The following is a 24,775-nucleotide window of genomic DNA, read 5'->3' on the forward strand; positions in this document are numbered from 1 at the left end:
CAATTACAGATAAATCTTGGTACGTTACTTTGAACGGAAAAAAAGTTCACCGCCCCCCAATTACCCTAAACGAACTCACCGCCTCTCGGTACTCCTTCACCACCCACCGGGGGGCGATATCGCCTCCGTTGAGAAGCACTGGTTTAAAATATATGGGAAATAGAATAAAATATAAGAAAACTTACATTATAAGATGTTATACATTTGCTAATCAAAGATTTGATTCAACAGAAATACGAATATTTTTAGATTCTTATGGTATTGATTTAAACATTAATTTCAATGTTGCTGTTATATGAAAAGACATTTTTAATAAAATAATAATCTGAATAACTCGTATGTTTTTAAGGCTAGTACCGAATTGGTTCCCGAGCTCCAAACCCACATGTGGAATTGGTTCCCGTCTAATAAAGATATTTTATTAGGTATAGCCCAGGGATGGCAATCTTTTGAACACTGCGTGCCCAAAATTACCTTTTTTTTTTTTTATAGAACATGTCATGAAAAAAGTATTAAAAATATTATATTTTGTTATATTATAATTTGATTGTATAATTAATGTATTAGTATAAAAAAGTTAGTTTAAGTACATAACAATAATAATTATAATAATATTGCTTTGTATTTATATAATATTATATTATAGGTCCTATAATATTATATAATATATAATAGTAAAATTTTTCGCGTGCCCACAAAATCTTTTTGCGTGCCATAGCTGAATTGGTTCCCATTTAATTACGCACATTTTCCTTCTCAATTTTACAGGCTTAGGACTGTCAACTTTAAAGTAGGCTTGGTTAAAAATGTGCGATAATATGTGTCAAAAAAAATGATAAAATATCTACAATTTTAAATCGTTGATTTGGAAGTCCACATGTCATCAATTTAAATACAAATAATGAAATATAATAAATACAATTTTAAACAATTGATTTGTAAATTTGAAGCTAACTTTCTTTAAATATTCATTTCTTGTAATATTTTTATTGATGTAGTCATACATAAAATTCTCCAAATATTTGTTATTTCTTTCCTGTTTGCTAGTAAGTTTCCTTTGATAATTACTTCGAAATTTAATATAATTTAGTGTCTGAATGCTGTTTAAAGTTTCAATCGTTATCTAAATATCGATAATTTGCTAGTCTCTAGTAATCTATATTGTATTATATTTCTATACTTTATATTATCGATGTAATAATTGTGTACATATGTCATACATATAGCTTTTAAAATTTTGTTTCTTCTCTCTATGCACTGGCCCGCTGGATCTTAATTTTTAATAGTGTAGGTAAATTGTGTTAAAAATTAAAATTTTCACTATTTTACCTGTACATAAACGAGAACCAATTCGGCTTCTCCCGTTTTTAAATATAATAAAAAAAAAGATTTTTCTTAACATCATTAGGTTCTAAAGTAGGTAGTTATAATATTATACATTTTAACATCAGTTTTCATTGTTTATTCGTTTTAATTGTAATTAATAAAACTGTCTTAAGAAATTCAAATCCTTGTTTTTAATTTCAAAATCGGATTATATGTATTTATGTATTTAAATGGAAATATTATGTCATAGAGAAATAAAAATGTTTGTTATCACTATGATCTATTTTCATCCGACCATTGAGAAATACGATCATGTAATTAGAAACCATAGTTAGGACTCAGTGGTCATTAATATAATGCGTAGTCTGTCTTTTGTACCTAATTAAAAATTAAAATATAGGTTTCATTATATTTTATTATTTTTTTCTTAGTAAAAGTATAAATGTAAAACTAAAAAAATTATTCGCAATCCTTTTGTTTTTAATTTGAAAAACTATACTCACTGAAATTTAACATAGTACCTACTTTCCGAAGCCGTTATTATGACATCACATTTACTGAATTCTAGACACTCACTATAGAACCATTAGCTCCACTACGTTTAAATTATTATCAGCTTTAATCTGCGTATGCATAGCGCACAGTATATGAATAACATGCAATGTGGGTTTGTTATTATTCATTTTTTTATTGTTTATTTAAGTATTGAAATCTGAAAAATCAGCGCGTTGAAATCAACGTTTACAAAAATAAGTATTTTCCTCTATTTGAGAATTAATACTTTATAATATATAGTTGTTGTATAGTTATAGCTAAACGTGATAAAAATTAAAAATTAAAAATATAACAGTCTAAGTTATTATTCTGGTTACTATTAATTATTAACAATGTAATCGAAAAAAAAATATTAAGCGTTTGGCAATTAATTAATATTTAATAAAGTATTGTCTAAGACTAACAATAGTATATTATACATTTTCAGTACGACTACGGTCAAAACCTACAGAAGTAGATCGGGAATAATTTTTTTACTTTCGGAATAACTATTATACGACAATTAGTCTCATAACAACAACTGATTGTAGCAATGATGAGATGATGATGATGTATTTTTCGAAATGCATGCATATCACATGTGACACGCGGCAGGTGGTGGGTTCCCACATTTCATACTCTTACGATTATTTCTATTTATTGTGAAATGTGATAGAACCAAGTATAATTGTGGGGGAGGAGTAAAGACGGATATAATGCTTTAGAGAATGGACAATGACGGATCTGGTATCTTAGAGATACAGTATGTTTTCTTCACAACAGGTATATACGTATAATTACTCGTGAATGTTGGCCAATTAAATTCCTATTGCTCGTCCGGTACGAACAATTTTTCGTACGAAATGAAACGTTTTCCTACGAATAGTACGTGAACGAAGTGTTTTATCTCTGTGACTGTGATGATTTTGATATTTATTTTTTGTTCGATCGTTGCTTATAATCGAACGAATATTTAATACTCTATTTCGAACTGTAATGTACTCTTCTACTACATAACTATGATGTCTGCATTTTACTAATGCTTGCGTAATTCACACCTATACTACTGAGGACGTCTAACTTAGTTCTTCGAGTCTTTGTGAAAATTATTTTTCAGTTCACTCATGGATTCAAAATTAATAATTAATACCTAAAATCAGTGGCGGCTCGTGAGGTTCACATAAGGTGGTATTCAAATAATTTGTAAGATATGTAGGTGGGTAAAAAAAATATTAATTTTTACATAGGTATAGGTACATATAACATAATTATCTATATATAAATGAATTGCTATTCGTTAGTTACACGAATAATAATATACGTTAACGTCGGTGGTCGATAGTAAATAAAGCCCACAAATAGTGTGCACTACTGTACCACTATAACACACTCACTAATACCGTTCCATCGCGGACAACCGCCTGCCCGTTTGGCCTTCGGAAACCCCATCTAGATATTATATTATTTTCATAATATTCTGAATTTATATTTTTATATTTTGAAAAATAATCTTAATAACCAAGGCTCGGAACTTTAGGCATTTGCATATTTGTTTAGAAAGTGCATATTGAACTTCTGGTTCGATACAAATTTGATCCATACTACGTATATTTCAAATATAAAAATTTTTGTTGCATAATTTTGCATATTTCGTCATTTTTTTGTACGAATTAGCATATTTTAGGTTTTAGAACATTTTTATGCATATTTCATAGATTTAACGAAAACAATTTTTTTTTTACATTTATACAATTTAATTATAGTTAACAAAATAAAATTAGATATTTTACAAAATAAATTTATTGAAAAATATGTCGTTAGATATTCTTATATTGCTCCCAATGCATTTAACAATAATATTATATAATCTCTAGTACTGAGAACTCGAAATAGTTACTGCCGACCGGCCGGCCCGTATTTATTTTTATCCAAATTTAACACGGCATTCATATATTTCATATATAAATCCTAGGAAATTTGTAAACAATTATGTTTAACCATTAGGTCGTTATCAGTATTTATACACCATATTAATTCTGTTCGTTGTAAATTAGTATTATTATTTCAACTTGTAATACTACGATCTACGTGCGTACCGGTTTCACTGTACAGTGCGAACTTCGAATGCACATTAGTCAGTCGTCAGTATTAAGCCCGTCGCGTGTCGCAGTGATAATTTTATTTTTTTAATATTTCTGATTTAACGATGCCTAAAGATAAGCAATCATTGTCACGACGCCTTAAATCTTTAAGCTCTGAGTTCGGTGAAGATGTATTCTCTATTGATAATGTAGTTCTATTTTGCAAACTTTGCGAAGTGAAAGTGGATCCCGAAAGACGATCTAGTATTACACAGCACATAAAAACAGAAAAACATCGTCGTGCTGTAGAACGTAAAATAAATCAAAAAACAGCCAACAGCCAACAGCTATTAACAAATCTAACGTCGAAAAAATCGACTTTTAATATGGATTTATGCAAAGCTTTTATATCAGCTAATATTCCGCTTAACAAGTTACAAAATACAGAGTTTCGTCAATTTTTACAGCTTTACACACAAAAAGATGTCCCCACTGAATCGACACTTAGAAAGTTTTATCTTGATGATTGTTACGAGGAAATGATGAAAAACATAAGACAACGTGTGTTTTTAAAAAAAATTTGGATATCGATCGATGAAACGACTGACGTTGAGGGAAGACAAATTGCAAACGCCATAATAGGAACTCTAGAAGAAGATAGAGCAAGTGATATATTTTTATTAAATACCGACGCATTAGAAAAAACAAACCACTCTACCGTATGCAAATTTTTCGACAAATCGCTCAGTATTTTGTGGCCTGACGGAATCAAACACGATGACGTGTTATTATTTCTATCGGATGCGGCGCCTTATATGGTTAAGTGTGGGAAATCACTTAATGCGTTATATTCAAAAATGGTACATGTGACGTGCGCAGCGCATGGTCTCCATAGGACTGCTGAAGAGGTACGTGGACAATTTAGCACAATCGATAAAATTATATCGAATGTCAAAAATTTTTTTAAAAAATCGCCATCGCGTGTTCAGATATTCAAGACACATGCCCAGAATATTCCCTTACCACCAGAGCCAGTTATCACACGCTGGGGCACGTGGCTAAATGCTAGCATTTATTACTGCGAATATTACAAACAAATTTGTGAAATTGTAGAAATGTCAGACTCAGAAGACGCTTTAAGTATAAAAATAGCAAAAAAAAAATTGGTAAAACATGTGTCAAAAGTAATCTAGTATACATAAAATCAAATTTTAAAGTACTTTCAGATTCAATTTTAAAATTACAAAGAAAAAATATGCCTTTAGCTGAATCCTTAGATATTCTGGAAAAAGTTCAAGTTCAGTTGCAAATGGCTCAGGGTTATGATGGGCAAAAAGTGTATAAGAAATTTGAAACGGTTTTAAACAAAAACAGCGGATTAAAAATACTAAAACAGATATCAAAAATAATTGGAGGAGAAAGTGACAACATGGATGATCTACATGAAGATCTTACCACAAATGATTTAAGTTTTTACAAGTTTGCTCCAATTACATCGGTTGATGTGGAGAGATCTTTCTCGATTTATAAAAATCTCTTGACGGACAATCGGAGATCATTTAAACTCGAGAACATAAGGAAACACCTCTTACTTCAGTGCAACACGGATAAATAATAACCTATCTAATTGTTTAAACATTTAATAATTCTAATTTTTTTTAGTAGGAAATCAAGAAGGTTAAAGTTTTTTGAAGATATACAGTATCCATACAGGCAGACAGCAATACAAACAAGTGTGCAAAAAGTTTATTTTTTTTAAAATTTTATTTTCTCATGTACTTAATTTTAATTTTCAAACTTTGTGTATAAAATTTATTTTTTATTTAATAAATTGCATATTTTTGCATATTTTCCAAATTTTTACTGCATATTTTACCGCATATTATGATGTTTTTTGACGCATATGTATGCGCATATTTGAGAACTTTTTAGCGAATAAAGTTCCGAGCCTTGTTAATAACACTACAGGTATTTAGTTGTATTATTATGGTATATGTTTTTAATTTTTTTTGAGTTTGGGTAGGTATTGCACGTGCACTTGTGCACATATACACGAGCCGCCACTGCCTAGAACGAAAATAAATGTATATGCGTTTGAACACTGATTGGCATTGTTTTGCATCGTTTTGCATTGTGTTACAAAAAATAACAAAAAAATAATCAACATCTTGGATTTCGGATAGCCCTAGTGTTTACGACATAAAAAAAAAGCAATTAATTGACGGTTGGCGTATCACGTTTTTAAATTATGATTCTTATACTTGACTGGCTTTATTTGATTATCAACCAAACGGATGAATATTATCGTTTGATTATCGTTTTAACAGTATATTTTTTAATGTCAGAGTATGACCGTAAAATACACTATTTCGTTTTCGTGGTTTCAAATGCGTCTTCGAAATTTATTAGACGGAAGTTTTGTTATTATATTGCTTTCGCAGCATTCCATCAACGCATAACGTCATGTATTGAGCTTTATTTCGTAATTTAATCTATGACTGGAGAAAGTGCGTGTAAGTGCGTTTACATACAGAAGTAGTTTATGTCGTGCAATAAGATGTTTCCATATTTTCATCCAATTTTTTAGCTTATTTCAGTTATCCATCACTTGTTTGCACACATTATTGAACCAGTTATTCAACATTTTTCTTTTTTCCTTACCTAAATGTTCATTAGCACTATTGGTTACTGTTTATTTTAGATTTATTCAAAAGGAGTCTTTTTTTCTTTTTTTTTTTTTTTTTTATTAGGAAATTTTGTATATGTACAATTTATTTCGACATTTACAGATATAAGTACAATTAGGTATTTACAATAATTTATTTATTTAAACGGATAGACCAGTCTCGAGAATGAAGGATAGAATACGATTAATTATGGTTTCGGAATGGGAATTAAGGATAGATGGAAGAGTTAATTGGATGTTTTGAGATTTTAAAAAGTTAAATAGAATTAAAAGATTATGGGATAATGAAGGACAACTGAAGATAATGTGGGAAAGATCACAAATTATTTCCTCAGGATGTTTAGTGCAATAAGAAGAATCGTCTAGAGAAAGTTTATAGGAATGAGAAGGGAGTAAATGATGACCAACCCATAGGCGATTAAATTTTATAATCGACGTTCTCAATAATTTTAGATTATCGAACCAAGTTTTTTTTAGTATACTGGGAACAACACTTTTGTATTTAGAGGCAAAATTAGCCGGTAGATTATTCCAATAGGAGGACCAGAGATAGATAATATGTTGACGCAGAATTGGAAGAAAGTCGGTGGAAGGGATTTTACAAGGGGAAGGCAAAGAGATAGTAGATGTGGACCTAGCCAGATTGTCTAAAATTTCATTTCCAAGGATGCCCGAGTGACTGGGCACTAGAGTTCTGCATGGTCCGGTCTAAATCGGTCTTTTACACTAAACGCCTTAGAAGTCCAGTCCATTGTGGTCTGATTTCTAATATTTATGGTCTTTTTTTTGTTATACTATGTAATAAACACACTGGTCCGGTTCGGAAGGTCCAAAATTAAAAAATATTGAATCGGTCTTTTTTTTTGTAAAAGTTTTAAATTTATGGTCTGGTCCAGTCCGGTCCGGTTTTATCTAATCAATATCGGCGAAAAATAAATAATATTTGTAAATTACTTTATTACAATTTAATACGTAAATTAAAATAAACGAAGTAGGGAAATCCCTATATCCAGTCTTATTCACCACCGACAATAATTTCTTAAAATACGTATATTATATCTATAATATGGCATATGCAATACGATTACGAAATACAAATGCAATAGCCTAATAATAATAATAAATTAATATTCCATCGTTATCGGTTATTTCTAGAGGTCCCTATTACACGTGTATGAAATTACATTACGTTCGAACACTAATAACTTATTTCCCAGAACCCCGCGACGAGTGAGTAAAGACGACTCGTCGCGGCGACCAAAATTAATATTATTGTATTTCGAACACGAATCACGATAATAATATCGATAATAATAATCACGATAATAATAAGAATAAAGACCGTTCAGTTTTTCGTATCAACGTTTGTTTTTAAGTGATCCGTTTGGCGTCTATCAAAGTCTAGTATTCAAGTGTCAGTCTTCGGCAGATGTAAGTATTTTGACATTTAAATGTAAATTGAAATAAAAATGTCAATATCTTTGTTTATAATAGTACAGTGTCTACCCTAGGCCTACTACCTACTACCTTGTACAGTTGTACCTACTATATTTACGTGTGGCGTACCTACTGCCGTGGGTGACAGTGAGAGCGTGAGCTGTCGATGAGGTTTGTGGGAAATATTATTCAGTTTACAGCACCCACATTTAAATAAAAAATATTTATATTTAAAATGTAGACTGATGAATTTTATTTGCAATAGGTACTACCCAGTACCCAAGTATTAAAATAATCTATTAAAAGGAGTAATCAATGTTTTTTACATCAGTCACTTATAAATCGTTTGAAAAACTATTGGGTCATCTTTTTCATGTGAAAAAATATTAGTTTTAAGTCAGTATCATAGTTAAAACACATTTTTGAAACTTTGATTTTACCTAGTGGTTAAGCGTTAGGTTTTTTAAGTGCACTCTTATAAGAAGTGTTATATTAATGATAAATGACATTTAATAAATATTTTATCGTGATCTATAATTTAACATGAATAATATTATGTCTGGACTATTCATTCAAAAAACTTGGCAATTTCGTTTCAATTACTGGTTGATACGTTGTAGACTGTAGTAACTACGATATAGTCGTGTTAAGTATTCAAAAATTTGTATTTAAATATTTTTTTTGTATTTCAAATAATTAAAAAATAATTTTTTATTAGTTTTTTAATTCTAAAATACTAAATACTTTTTTCATTCTAGTGGTTTACTTCAACTTCCAATATTTTGTAGAACTCATAAGTTTATAAACACGTTTTTGAATAGGTATTCTATCTATTTGCAATAGTATTTAGTAATGTTGGTAATATAATGAAACTAAATATATTCATATAAGTTCCAATTATTATACTGTAGTTGTTTAAGTCATACTCATTTTTTTTCAGTCATAATTTAAATTTATGTCCTTAATAATTAAGTCTGGTCCGATTCGGTCCGGTCCGGTCCGGTCCAGTCCTGCCTAATACCTTTATAGATTGGTCCGGTCTAGTCTTAAATTAAAAATTTAATTTAAGTCTAGTCTCCGGTCTTCTACTGAAAATTTTTTTTTTTCATCGGTCCATTTTGGTTTTTTTTAAAAAATTAAAAATATATCGGTTTAGTCTGGTCCAGTTGCATTGCCATACATATTGGTTCGGTCCAGTCTCGGTCTTAAATATTCTCCATCGGTCCGGTCCGGTCCAAGAAATTACGGACCGTGCAGAGCTCTACTGGGCACCCAGAGGAATTTTATATTAAAGTTATTTTGATTAAGAGAGAAAAGAATACTCTTTAAGCGGAGGATAAGTGGAGAGAGACGATAATTGAGAGGATAGCTAATTAACGACTGAATACTGGACATTGAGTCAGAGAAGATTAAAAAACTGTTATAAGGTAGAGAGGAGATAAGTATGAGAGCTTCAATAATGGCAAAACATTCGGCAGAAAAGGATGAAGTGGATGGGGGTAGATTGTTAGAAAAGGAAATATATAGTATAGGGATAGTAAAAGAATAATCTGCAGAAAGAGGGGAGACGGATCCATCAGTATAGACTAAAATGAATAAAGGGAAATTGATGCTAATATAATCAAGAAAGAGGTTGTTGACAGTGGAAGGAGGAAGGAATTTTAGCCTATCCGGGGAGAGGTCAAGGAAGCAAGGGTCTATATTAACAGAGGGTAAATACAAAAGAGAATCATAAGAAATATCAAAACAAGGGAGTAAATTTGAGCTAACAATATATTCAGGGAAAGAGGATAATGAATTAGCAGTGAGTGAGAGAACAGGAAGTGATTTTTGAACATAGCGCCAGTTAAGAAATAGAGAGAAAAAGGTGTCAAAAATGAAAGAGTTAGAGTTTGAGAGGGATTTAAGTAGAAATTTTCCTGCTAACCAGCGACATCTAATATTAAATGGAGGACAGACGGTTTCAACTTCGATGGCTGGAGTAGGAGTGGATTTTAGGTAACCCATAATGGTTCTGAGGCAAGAAATTTGAAGTTTATTAAGTTTGTTAAAGACAGAGAATGACGCTGAACCGAAGAGAAAACATCCATAGTCGAGTTTTGATCGGATTATCGATAGATATATTGAAAGTTATGAAGAAGGGTGAGATCCCCACCAGGTGCCGGCAACAGATCTAAGGAAATTAGACCAGTTGACAAGGAATTTGGAAAGAGAGGCTATATGAGGAGACCAACGTAGTTTTGGATCTAGAGTTAATTCGAGGTAGGTGACCTCGGGAACAAAAGGTAGTACTATCAAGGAAGACACTAGGAGGATTTGGATAACGACGTCGAGTAAAGATAACAGTTTTGCACTTTTCAGGGGCGACTGTAAAGAAAGAACGATTAAGTATGTCGTTAAGATCCATGAGAGCTATGTTTAAGGTCTCGATAGCGAGATTTAAGGATTTGTTGGTAGAAAAAATTACAATGTCATCTGCGTAGATGAGGAACTGGTGCTCACGTGAAGAGAGATTTTTGGCGATAAAGTTTATGTATATATTAAAAAGAATGGGACTTAAGCAACTGCCTTGTAGGAGACCAGTACAAGTGGAGCGAGTATTGTGAGAACCAAAAGGAGAAAAGAAAGAGAGAGATCGGCTAGAGAACAAAGAACGAATTAGGTTGCAAAAAGTAGGTGGTAGGTCTAAAGAGGAAAGATGAGAAATTAGAGTAGGGATATGAACTGAATCAAACGCACCTCGAATATCGATAAAAGTAGCGACCAAAAATTTTTTGTCGTTGAAGGCATGATATGACCAGAGAATATCGAAAGACATTCGAGTGTACCCCTGCCTTTACGAAAGGCAAATAAATTATCAGATAAAATTGCTTCAGATTCAAGCTACCAATCTAGGCGTGATTTGAGCATGTGTTCGAAAATTTTGCATAAAGCTGAAGATAGGGCGATGGAACGAAAAGAAGAGGTAGAGTTTCCTTTAGGTATTGGAATTACGTGAAAAGAAGACTAGGATGAAGGAAGACGTTGAGTTGATAGGACATCATTAAGAATGCGGAGTAATACTTCGAGTGCGTTAGGAGGTAAGTTTTTTAGCATACGAGGAGAAATGTTATCAAGACCAGATGCAGATGAATGACGGGAAGATATAGCATTCATTAATTCAGACAAAGAGAAAGGATTTAAGAGAACATGAGGTTGCAAGGGTTGAGTAATTAATTGTTGATTATTTTCGTCTTCAGTGGGAACGTAGCAAGGGGCAACCTTGGAGCAAAACATATCGAACCAATCATCATTGATAGGACGAGGAGATCGAACAACACATTTTTTAAAGAGTCTGGCGGTGTGCCAGAGTTGGTGGATAGTAGCAGATGGATTTAAGTTGGTACAAAAGTTTTTCCATGCTGTGCGTTTTTCTTTTTTTAAAATCTGTGCTGTTGTTGCACACGATTCGCTATAAGCAAGAAAATCAGCCATAGAACCTGAACGGCGAAATAGTTTAAAAAGAGATGATCTATTTTTGACAGCCTTGGTACAAGAAGAATTCCACCAAGGAGGGGAAGGAGGAAATGTATTGTAATAGGTTTTTTTTACTGGAATTGAGTTGATCGAGGCTTGATTTATGATATCGATAAAGGTAGAATAACAAATAGTTGGGGATGTTGTATCTTGTATATAAGAGATACTATTTTGAACATATTGAGAAAATGCAATCCAGTCGGCTTTATTAAGATTAAAAGATGAGGAGTTAGAGAAAGAGGATTTTGCCGACTGGTTGAGAATGGGGGGATGAGGGTTACGAGAGTAGTTAATGGTGATAAGGATAGGGATATGATCGCTACCATTAGGGTCATCCATAGTGGACCACGTTGTATTCCAAACCAGATCAGGAGACGAGAAGGATAGGTCGATGGTTGAGTCATTAGAACCCGGGTGCCCGATACGAGTACAGTTACCGTTATTTAAAATACATAGACCAAGGGAGTTGACAATATCGTAGATATGAGTACCTCGGGGGGAAGAATAGGATGAGTTCCACGAGGGGTGGAAGGAGTTAAAGTCACCGCATAGTAAAGAAGACGGAGAAATCAAATTGAATAATAGTTGCCATAGGTCCACAGAAATATGAGTATCGCCGGGAATATAGCAGGACCATATGGAGAGAGATGGAAAAAAATTGGACTTTAGTAATTCAACGCCAACAATGTTCACTTTTTTTTCAGTAAAACGATTTTTTGTAACCGGATCCAGAGTAATCAGCCTGGATTTTATGGAACTATGAACCACGATAGCAGAACCTGCATAACCGTCGAAGCGATCACATCTAAAAAAATTAAATTGAGGGATATTAAAGGCACGAGAAGGAAGTAACCATGTTTCAGAGAGTATAGCAATGGAGCATTTATAATGAGCAAGTAAGTTCTGTAAAGAAGTAATTCGAGCAGGGAGACTTCTGACGTTCCACCGTAAAATGTTTAGAGAAGGAGAAGAGTTATAACTTTTTAAAGAAGACATTACTAAAGAAAAAAAAAAAAAAAAATGTAAAACTGAGAAGCGGGAAAAATATTATGTAGGAGATAATTATTATTGAGTGATGTTAAATTTAGGAAGAGAGAGTAGAGAATGTATCGATGATTCAATTAATTTCTGAAGAGTTGTGGAGGTGAAGGGAATTAGTAAACTAGGGGAGTTAATCAGGGATTCGGATAATTTAAGAGAAAGTGGATGGACCCAAGAAAAATCGTTAGGACTTTGTTCAAGTGGTTGCGAATTTTGATCATAGGTATTAAGGTAGCTACCATTAGGTAGAGGTGATAGAGATTCGTGAGGAAGAGAAAAATGTTTTTGGTGGGAGGAGGGGTGTGATTTGATTTTTTTCTTTCTAGAGTTAAAAAAATGATGACTAGGGTTTAGATTAGGAAAGTCATCATTTGTAAAGGAAGTCGGGACAGATGTATTTACGGCTGGAATAGACTGACTATTTACAATATCCGAATATTTAAAAGCGGAGGTGTGAAATTTGTTTTTCTTAAAATCTAGAGCTTCGCGGTATGATAAATTTTCGGTTGCCATGATTTTCTTAATTTCCTTTTGAAATAACCATTCACGGCAACTATGGTCGGTGGCGAGATGAGGAAGATTACAAAAAATACTATTCGGGTTCGTAGTATGGGCCGACGGGCAAGCATCGCTGCCGCAATGACTACATCTCGGTTTGCTGCGGCAGAATTTTTGAGTGTGGCCAAAACGGAGGCAACGGTTGCACTGAACTGGAGGCCTTATACTGGGTTGGACGTCAAAGAGCATATTATATATTGAGATGTGGCTTGGAATTTTTGGAGCTAAAAATTTGAGTTCAATAATACGTGTTTGAATTATGGTACCGTCTTTTTTTATTGATATGCGTTTAAACGCTTCTACTGGCACAGAAGACTGAAGACCATCACGGAAGTCATCTTCAGAGAATGTATTATCTAATTTGATAATTCCGAATGAATATATGAGCGTAGAAGGAATAATAGCCGTAAAACCGTTATTGCTCAAAATGTTGGAATTTAAACAAATGTTGCCATTAACTACGGAGTTGAACGTTATTTTGATTTTATTTAAGCTGGCGGGCTTAGTGTTGGTAATGCCTTTGAAGTTAGAGGATAAAAATTTTGCAGCCTTGAGAGGGTGCCAGTTACCAAGATTTTTACCTGGGTCAACACATTCGACTAGAATAATAACAGGACCAGCGTAGTCATGTAAAAAAAGACGTAACGGTGATTTGATATTATCGTTTGAAAACGTAAGTTGATTATCGATAGAATATGTAGACGACTTGTCTGTGATCGAAGTAGAGTCGATAATAATTGCATGATTATCGGTTATATTTGTGCGTGAGATAATGGCGGTATTTGTAGTGTTATCAGTGACGGAAGCAGTTGCGTGATCGGTTGAAGAGGAATCTATATACATATGCACGCCGGACGACTCATTAAGATAATTAGATAAGGTGTTATCGTATTTAAATGTTTGTCTGGGCATATTTAGAACAGGTTGATTGTTATAGATTTGCTGTTGCGTGGGGGATATAGGACTATTTGGTGTTGGTACCTTATTACGTTGAGATGCTTTCTTGTTGGTCGCTATGGACCAATCTTGATCAGTATTATGTAGTCTGGCATTGAGTTTTTTGATTTTTCCTGTTGACTGGTTTGGCCATGCGGCGGGTTACCACCGCCACCCGAAGACGACGCCGACATAAAGTTTAAGAATATACGAAAGCAGAACTAAGATAACGGAGCGACAAGTAAATTAACGACCTTATTCGACGATTGACTTATCGCCACTCAAAAGGAGTCATTTACTTGGGTTTATTTTTTTGATTTACGAAACATTTGATTAAAATTATATCAAAATATCAACCAAATATCTTAATGTAGCATACGCGAACGTTCTAATATTCCAAGTTCCAAAATTAAGTCTAGTTTCTCCAAACCAGAAATTTGCCACGAAAATCTTATTCGAGGCCCAATTGAAGGTTTTTTTTAACAAGTGTTTTTTCCGAGGTTGGGGTATTAGCCTGATACTCAAACACCCCAATCTGCAGGATCAGTCCACACCATATACTTAAATTTAGTGTGGAGGTAATTGCAATATAATATATGGTATGAGCGATGAGGACGTCACATTTCTGTAATAACCCAAAAATACAAAAATAAAATAATTGGGAGAAAGTGATACATATGAATGGTGGTGTGATATGTAAATGTGGGTTTTTATGATTTATTAAGGGTTGTTATCTTCCTTCTTGTTTAAAGGAGGGCTCTCAGGTTGTGAATGTTCGAGAGCCGATCAGCGCAATTGTACAGTCTGTCAAGCTAAATAAAGCAGCACTTACTTGTTTTACTGTAGACCTTCAAATATCGATGTGAAGTTGAAAAAATAGGACAAATGTAGAATTTAATTACACTGGAACTGGATACTCTTCAATACTTGTACGATGAATACAAGTCGAACGGATTAAAATTACAAGTTAAAAAATTACACGTATAAATTCTCTCGTTAATCTTATGATCGCACCGCATGCACAGGCGATCAAAGTTAGAGGGTTGCTTCATTGATCTTACAATCGGTGTGCATGCACTGATGACCTAAGATCAAGATCCCAGGGAAGGGTAGTCCTTGTTATATAGGGACGTGTGGTGGCATGGACCGTAGACCGGTCCTTTGAAGATTAGTCTTTATTGTTCGATCTGTGTCGTTCGTGCGGGATCCAAGGAACCGTTATTAATTTATTTAAAATGGATTAAAATCACGTACATACGAATATTATACATTATTACAAAATATTTGTGTCATCTTTTACAATTGAATGATGTACATCATTACACTCCCGACGCCATTAAAGTACAACTAATATTTTCATGAAACACAACCTGCAACGTAGCAAGTACACCAGCAATGTAATTATTAAATGTCTTTATCGAAGATTTGTGTATTTTTAAATTTGAATTATCCGCTATTTAATAAAAAATTATATGCAAAGTACATACGTATGTGATAATTTTATGAAATATTTTTTATTTCCTTAAATATTTGCACTCAAGTTATATATATTTTTAAACTTCAAAGTAATGAATACAATTTTTCAAAGCGAAAATGTGTTACGTTTTTATTTTGAATTTACATTCAGATGCTGTTGGGTACATATTTCGTGCTACTCGATGTGTAAATGAATTATTTTGGTAAGTATTTTGTTGGTACAGTTAATTTTTACATAGGTAATGTTTTAATTATATTGTATTACTCGTATAACACTTAAATATATAACCATTATGTTGGATTATTTCATATACTTATGATCAAAGTGATATAACCATGTATTATTATTTTTTATTTAGATATTTTCAGTAAAAAATAAATAATTGATATACGATAATTCGATATAAATAAAAAATTATTAATTTTTTATCATAAACAGGAGAAGATTTACATTTTACTCCTATTTGCACAATCGAGAAATAATGTTACGTAACAACAAAAAAACCGATGATTTCTCATACCGAAATAGTTAAATATTGTTGATAAATGTTATATATTTGGAATGAATACAATCATATTACTGTTTAACATTTAATGTTATGGTAAAACTGACTATTAAACGGAGAGGAAGAAATGAACATTTATTTATTTTGGATGGAAGTCGTTTTGGCCATTCAGAGGTTTTTGAACTTTCAATGCGTTACTATGTAAATATTTTTACACTTTTCTGAACTGAATAATTTAAGTGCTCCCCTCCCTCTAACTAAGATGCGATCTCTTTATTTACAATAGTTATGTATACATTTTTAATATCAAAGAAAGTAAATAATAAGTGATTCATAGAACCGAGTTTATGCAGATTTTGTACGGGAAAATTGTGTTCTATTAAATAATATGAAGCATTACTCGTCAAATGTAATATTTGTAGTGAAAATTGAAAAAAAATATATACTATGAATGGAACTCAGTGTTCCAATTAAATTTGTAATATTTCCATGCTTTTTTTGTCGTACATAGTTTTGGAGAAATTATTTTGCACTCTAGTAAAGGTTATATAATATTCTTATACAGACATTATTTAGAATTATATTTCATTGCTATTTGGGTAGAGTTGAATGAGCTTATTATTGTTATTTCGAAGTCGTCTCGGTTCGACGAACTCAGGGGATCGATCAACTCGTAGATCGTTGTCAGTTTTTCGTTCGTATAATAATTTTTAATGCTTGTTCAATAATAAAGTGTGGTAGAAATGGACTTCACTCTACTGTAGCAATGGTACTTGAACGTATGTGTAAAAATCAAAACATATGCCCAGGGTGTTGCGAGTTAATAACTATCGTTAAGTGTTTGTACAAAAAAAAAAAAAAATCGATTACACGTATAGAACGAATGATTTTTGAATTACCGAATTTGAGTACCGTGGTGCAGTGATATATGGTTATGGCAATAATTGCAGTAATTCCAAGATAGACATTAATTTCAGTAAAATTATTAGTATAATTTTAATCGTTGTTAATAACAAGACAGTTGTGTTGAGAGCAGTAGTATCAAATAAAAAAATCGCTAATTGGTTTATTGAAAATATATAATAATAAATTGATTTTTGTCCGAGGAAATATATATTTATTATCGATATTATTTATTTTTACCAATGCTTGATCAAGTACTCGTGAAATAAGTATAAAACGTAAATCATTTTATTAGAAATTAGATAACAGTTTTCACTTATCAGATATTCGTTATACTCTAAGAAACCAAATGTTTAGATATTTTAAGATTTTTACATAACTGAAAAACAACATACATAACAACCACCGCATTAGATACAAGTAAAAAAAAATAAAAAATTATATTTTTGTCGTAATTTTTTCATTCAATAATTGTTCAATCATATAATAATATTTTAGCATAAAAATGAAAAAAATTTGTTTTTTTATTTATCAATTAACAGGAATTATAATATTAGTTTTATTGAAAAATTAGATCAAGAAATAAAATAAAGGGAATATTTCTATCAATTTTATTAATGATCCATTATGAAAGGTTTATACTATAAACAAATGTACAACTCAATCAAATTTCTTACCTTACTAATATTACATTTATATACATTGACATGCATTTTTGTTATAATTATATTTAGCGTGACTATTACATATGACTTGTTATTATTATTTGTGTTTTTACTGTTAAATTTAGATAATAAAAAAAAAATATTTTCAAAGAACTTTTAAAAAATAAACGATGCGACGATACATAGTTTCGAAGTAGGTAATTATGTTTCTTGGATTTGAAAGCATTTAAAGAATAATTTAATATTGAAGCAATAAGCGATGTCGTTTATGAGCTTGGTATCGTATTATTATTATTATTATTATGTTCTTATTAACGACAATTGTTTTCAATTGAAACAAAAAAGTCTAGTCTGGAATTTTCCAACATATTACTATTTCCTTAAAATGGTTTTAAATGTGAACCGTTTGGATACTATACATAGTTAAATGGAGTCTAGACGTGATCGTTGATAATCGTTTTAACAGACCTAATATGAAAGTATCTAATTTGGATTCCATTCAATCCAAAATTTCATTAAGTTCCCATTATTTGTAATAAATCGAATGGAGTACAATGATTGTCGTTTTTGCACTTAATTTGTCATATGAAAAACGTTAATTTGAAGACGGGGACAGAAATCTTCAAGTTTGAATTATAATTTAAAATTATTATTTAATCGTTTGTTACGTTTTATTTTTACACGCTGACCTGAGATTAAAAATATCCATGGATATTATATTTCAGTGAAATACACGATATGAACTACATACGAATTATAATATTATATTTCAGATGTGTGTTGAAATAATTTATGTTTCGAATTTCTAACTGTTTAAATTCTTAAATTAATTTATTCAGGATGTACCTAATAATAACCATGCGATTTAAAATTCAAAGTTCATTAAAATATTAGCAGATATTTAAAAATTGTGTATTATAAAATATTATGTTTCGATCATATTTTTTTGTTTTTGTCATTAGTTTTATGTTTAAAACATGGTACAGTTAATAATTATACAATTTATAAGTTTTAAAACTTAAAATTATAATTGCTTTTAGTGAGAATAATGTTTTAATTTTTAAGTTCATCAATATTGTAATTCCTTAAGTTGATTTTACTCTTGATTATTATTCCGGTAACCGATAGAAACTTTTATTTATTATTATTTTTTTTTTTTGTAGGTTTTTAAGAATTTTGAAAAAGATAAAAGTTTTAATTATAACAGAAATACGCCCTTAAATAGGCTCATACTGATTAAATTTTATGGCTGTGGGTAAATATGTACATTAAGTTTGTTAAAACTGTTTTTATACCGTCAGTATCGTAAACGAGATACAATAACGTATTTTTATAGAAAAAAAAATATATATTTATGACCGTAAAACGTGTCGGAATTTTCACAGAATTTCTCGATTGTTCAATATGGGTCCATATCTGTACTTAACATAGCTAAAAGATGCTTATATGTTTTATTTCACAAAATTAATTAACGTATTAATAACTTAAGTGATATTATTGTAATAAATTACTCAAATATCTGTTGATGTGAAAAAGTATATTTTACTATTGAGCAAATGAATATGTTTAGTAACTTATTTTAGGGATTTTTATAGAAGTTCTCTGCGTACATTACAGTGAAAATGGGATAGATTGATGTTCTTACAAAAATATTGACTAAAGAATTAATTTTGTGATTAGAATTATGATCTTATTGTATTTAATTGATTCAAAAATAAAACTCTAATTTTTACATTAAAATAATGTATACCATACAATTTTAAATCACTGTTGGAAATAAAATAATGTTCGTTTTAGGATAAGCAATGAACATGTTTTCTTAGGTCGTTAACGAAGGTAAACTAATAGAATTTATAATATTTGCATTATTTCTTTAGCTTTGTATATATATTTTACCGTTGCTGAGTAATGAGCCTTTGGATCGTTGCATAATCGTGTTCTTCGTTTGGTGCAAAAATGTACATGCACTAAGTGTAACGACTATGTCGCCTACCTGTTGCGCCATTTTGTACGATATACGCCTATTATGTTACTTTATATTTTACATTGAACTTGAAATGTATAAATTTACGTTTCGCACACTGGTGTAATTCATGAGTCCGTACTCATTATGTAAATTTTGACATTTTCCACAACATTTTCTAGATGTCCTGAAATGTAGCGGTAATGAAGTGACTAAAAATGACGAAAGAAAAAAATTTAAACCATCGAAGTCGACCTTCGAGGGAATATTGGCCTTCCATCGTTACGTACAAAAGTTATTCGCCCACAGTTTTCTAATTATTTCTATTTGTAGATCATGATTTTATTATTATTATTATTTCTATTATTATGCGCACAGTCGTTTGTCACATTTTCCACTAGCTACGACGTCAGCAGTGATGTTTCTTATTTACTTTGGAAATTCCTCGCCGGCAGTTAATTGGTCGGAAAACTTGGTGCCTTTTTTTTTTTTTTTTTTTTTTTTTTTATCCAAAACTCGACGGCTACTGCAATGTACACACGACGATAAAATACACGGGACAGTGGAACTTTCCACCTACTCTCAAACTACCGAAAGTCGGCGATGCGATGGCATTTGTACCCGTTATTTTTCACTCCCGTTGCTTTTGTGTTTTTCATTTTTCCTCCGCGTCGCATTGCAAATAGTGGCGTATTTGTCGTGACGACTGTGTGTACCACTCGGGCTATTAGAGCTTTTGAACGTTTTCATTCCGATGACATCTGAAAACCGTGAAACGATGTGATATACACGCCATCGCAGTGTGTATACAATTATTAGTACCCGTGAACGTAATAATATTTTATTCGCCTTTCAACCTTCGGCAGTTGATTTCGAAACGTCACATAATACTGTATACATAAATTATATAATATGATGTATAGTATAATATATAATATATTATATTACATTGCACAATATCAAGTGAAAATAATTTTTAACACGAATCAAACGTTCAAATAATCTAATGCTGAAATATTAATATATATTAAAATACATTATCATGATGCAATGACGGTTTATGCTACAAAAATAATAAACTTTTGACAAGTTCGAATATCGAATTCATACGTAATAACTTCATTAATGTAATATAATATGTTGAAAAATAATGAATGTCTTGAAATAAGTATAATGTAGATAATTGCTGTTTTCTACATGCATAATGTTCTGATTTTATTTTTCGAGTTTTTAACAGTATTAATTTGAGAACTATTTATATTATATTAAACTGATAAATATTAAAACATTGTAATATTTTCTATTAGGCTTTATCCTATTTGCAAATAATCATGCGGTTAACTCTAGCACCGATTAATTTACCGCGATTAATGATTTATTTATTTAATTTTATATGATCGTTCAGCCACTTTTTTTTTTTTTAATTGATATACTGAACGTGTCTTCAGAGTAATTTGATTTTATGTTATTATTTTTTGTAATACTTTAATAATATTTATAATGCCAAAAAGGGTTTTATGAGTAGAACGCGAATTGTTTACGATCTATTTTAAAATAGAATCAAAATTTTTACAGCCACTTTATGAGCTTTTTTATCGATTTTATTTTATCTTAACTTGTTTATATATATGACATACCTGTATACATATAAAATGAACGTATTTCTTACAAAAGAACATTTTAATTTTAGAATCTATATTTTTTTAATCTTTCAATCTTAATATAAGTACTTTTTTAATACAATTCTTAGATTTCTTGATTTTAACATCTAAATACGTTTTTATATAGATCATTTTGAGTTATCAACTGTAAAATATATTAAAATATTAGTGAAATCCTTATTTTTATTTCTTATCCTGTGTTTGTATTTGGTGGTACAATAAAATTAAGATTTTTAATAAATTAAAAAACGTGATTATTTGATTACGATAAAAATATACAATTTTAGTTTTGATAAGCCAAATATGAAAATAAACATAATTAAATTCTAATATGTATAATACCTAGTATATTAATATCACTATATTTTAAATATAAAACGTAAAATCGACCAGGAAAAATCTTCCAATTTACTAGCGCTAGAAGCATTTCTATGTGAAAAGTATTTCGTCCAATGTTCAAGCTACAAAACTTTTAAGTACTTATCTCGTATAAATAAATATAAACAACAGTTGTGGGAAAAACGTTGATGTTATCTTCATGATTTTTCGGTATCTTCATCATAATGGAAAAAATACTAAGAAATTTAAAACTTGATCTTACAAGGTATCTTTTGTACTTGGTTTTATAACTAAAAATTAAGTTGCTTTAGATAATTATGCAGATTCACTAAAAAATTATTTATGGAAAAAAAAAATCAATGAATTATTTGCTTCTTTGAATCTAAAAAAAGGATAGCAAAAATAGTTACGTATAGTTCAAGATAGTCTACTCAAAAACCGTAAGAAGTATTGTAATTTTTTTTAAAAAAAAAAGGCTTAACGTAAAGTAAACTCGAATTTTTACATTCTTTAAAATAAAATTATATTTAAAATACTTGAAAAATGCGTAAATAGGATTTATATTTATTTCTCTTAGGTTTCGAGAATACTAGACTCTACTACATTTAATTTGCTCGTTACTTATTTCTACAAATGACATCATAATGGTTAACCAATTAGTAAATTATTACTTTTTCCCACACTGTGTGTTCATTGTAACACTATTATTATATTCAAATAACCGGTTGATCATTTACGTATAGTTAATTTTTACTACCGATGCAAATACCATCATCAATATAATGGTAATAACAATAATTAGCCGTTACCGTAATAGCGTATCATATTTATTTTGTTTATAAACGTTTTGATTGAGTTTTTCGTTTTTTTATTGTGTACCACGCTTGAAAAACTTTATAGTGATGTATGCAAGAACACTTCTACTAAGAACACACATGTATTAATATTACATTTTAGTAATATACGTTTTTATATTTCAGATGGACTATATTATTATACAATATACAGGATTATACCTGCGTATATAAGCGTAGATCACGTAGTGTATTATGTTCAACTGTAACATAACTTTGAACAACAACGCGCGACTATCTTGCTAGATAACCGTATTTTCATAGTATTTTATTGCCATTCCTATCCAAGTCGACGTTGCGTCGCCGTTGAGTTGATAAGCAGCTGATGCTCATACAAGTGTATTATACTATGAACGGTTTCAAAAAACTTTTAGTTTATTCGGGTGGAGTAAAAAATATTGATCTCATTACTTGAACTATTTAGACGTCTTCACGAACAATTTCGAATTATTATCATTTTTCACGTAGAAGTCAAAATATCGATATTTTTTTCTTTAATATTGATTCTTATAAAATGTTTATGCTCAACAAGTCTTATGAACTTATGATAATAGTATATCATCTAACGGATGTACTTAGATTAATATCGTATTTCGATATACTTATCCACCTCAAGTATGTTTATTTATTGCCAATCGATGAAAATACTTATTCTTGTTCGATGTTTTTCTGCGGTTCGAAAGTTTTTTCTTCTATTTTTTTTTATTATAAGTCATCGTCGAATATAAATTATTATCTCTATTATATGTACTTTCTCAAATACATCATATGAGTATGATACATTGAATTACGTTCAAAATACTCGAATGTCACATCATAAAATACGAACTTTCATAAGTGTTGTAGTTATGATAAAGTCTGTTATTAAATTTAAAAAATAATATACCATAATATGGTATATATAACTTATATGTGTTACAGTTAAAGTATTGAATCAGTTAGTTTATGAAATCACTAGATAATTTTAAAAATAACTAAAATGTGTAGATAACGTATATAATTTTTACTTTAACTAGTTATTTTATACATTTCCTGGCATCATTTCGTTAATGTGTCAAATTGATACATTCATACATGTACAATATTGTTATTTACTCTCCATCATAGCAATAAATTAGATAAAACTGCCGTTCTTAGTATTGGCGACTGCAGTGTTCATGTACGTTTATCGTGTTAGATAAAATTACAGTTGTACACGTATTATTATTAAGATTGTCAATGAAATTGGTAAGGTTAAAATTTTAGTAATAGTCTTACAGTCACACGCGTTCAGTGTTGGTTCGTCCTCGTTACAATAGCCCTTGAATGTACAAATAAATAATTAAATTTAAAATAAATTAAATTTTATAATATATTTCAAATTTTAATGTATTTTATACTTTAACATATATCAAAGTAAAATTGTATAGAATAACTAGATATTCTATGAAATAACTAGTTAAGGTATAATTGTCATGTATGATTTCATACTTTAATTAACATTCGTAGATAATTTATGAGCTACCTAGTTATTTCATAAAATAATGTAATTCAATACTTTAACTGTAATGAATACAGTACTTATATTTTAAGTACTGTATCTAATTTTTGAAATAAATAGCTATATATCTTAATAATATTTTTTCAAATACAATCAATACAATATAGTAACCGTCCAACTAGTTAATACATTACGCTTTTTGGTTAAATATCTGAGTGAACAATACGAGTATAACTTTACAGTTTTTCCAAATAATAATTATAATTAATCATAACTTTAGGTTTTTACTTTTTACCGCCTACAATATTTTATAGAGAGTTTTGTTCTAATGACATGTTGTAATTTTCTATTGTTTTAATGTTTTGGAATCTTTTCTCGGGCCAAAGCGATCAGGACAGACAAAAAGAATTGAAATAAAGTGGTTTGTATTTTTCGAAATATATTTGTTGATCATTAATCATCACACAGTGCATTGGGGTTTTGCCGAATGTTCGCATTTCGTATGATTTTTAATATAGTTTTGTCAAATGGACGCAGACAATTTGTTGTCGGATGTCTTAAACGCAAATAAGGGTATTTTTTACGTCATAAGTTAACTCGAACATTTTTTATGAAACAAAGCTTAACTGCATTGTGGTGTTATAAATTAAATTCTTTAAGTATTTTTACTATGCATCACATTATAATATAATATTATAACATTTTCTTATCGTTTTATTGTATACAATTTCATTTTTATATTCCATGAGTTATTCTTACCACTGTATTTTGGTATTCGTTAATAAGTCGATATAAGATTTATCTGTTATACAT

At 30.4% G+C, this 24,775-nt stretch overlaps 3 protein-coding genes and 1 pseudogene across 3 annotated transcripts in view; 2 read left to right on the forward strand and 2 right to left on the reverse strand.

Annotated features, from left to right (window-relative positions):
* LOC112685091 (thyrostimulin alpha-2 subunit) overlaps positions 1 to 24,775 on the forward strand; it is a 63,328-nt gene that overhangs the window by 10,671 nt on the left and 27,882 nt on the right. The gene's annotated exons all lie outside the window — the stretch shown is intronic.
* On the forward strand, positions 4,632 to 5,724 carry LOC112685090 (annotated as a pseudogene).
* On the reverse strand, positions 11,071 to 11,919 carry LOC112685097. The gene has a single exon (XM_025556868.1). The coding sequence runs from the start codon at positions 11,917 to 11,919 to the stop codon at positions 11,071 to 11,073; it is 849 nt and encodes a 282-aa protein (XP_025412653.1).
* LOC112685098 lies at positions 12,646 to 14,091 on the reverse strand. Its single transcript, XM_025556869.1, has one exon. The coding sequence runs from the start codon at positions 14,089 to 14,091 to the stop codon at positions 12,646 to 12,648; it is 1,446 nt and encodes a 481-aa protein (XP_025412654.1).

This window comes from Sipha flava, unplaced genomic scaffold (genome assembly GCF_003268045.1).
Source record: "Sipha flava isolate LNK unplaced genomic scaffold, YSA_version1 265_pilon_pilon, whole genome shotgun sequence".
NCBI lineage: Eukaryota > Metazoa > Arthropoda > Insecta > Hemiptera > Aphididae > Sipha > Sipha flava.

Coding starts and splice junctions, on each gene's coding strand:
- LOC112685097 (XM_025556868.1), bottom strand. CDS start 11,919: ATGGATGACCCTAATGGTAGCGATCATATCCCTATCCTTATCACCATT.
- LOC112685098 (XM_025556869.1), bottom strand. CDS start 14,091: ATGCCCAGACAAACATTTAAATACGATAACACCTTATCTAATTATCTT.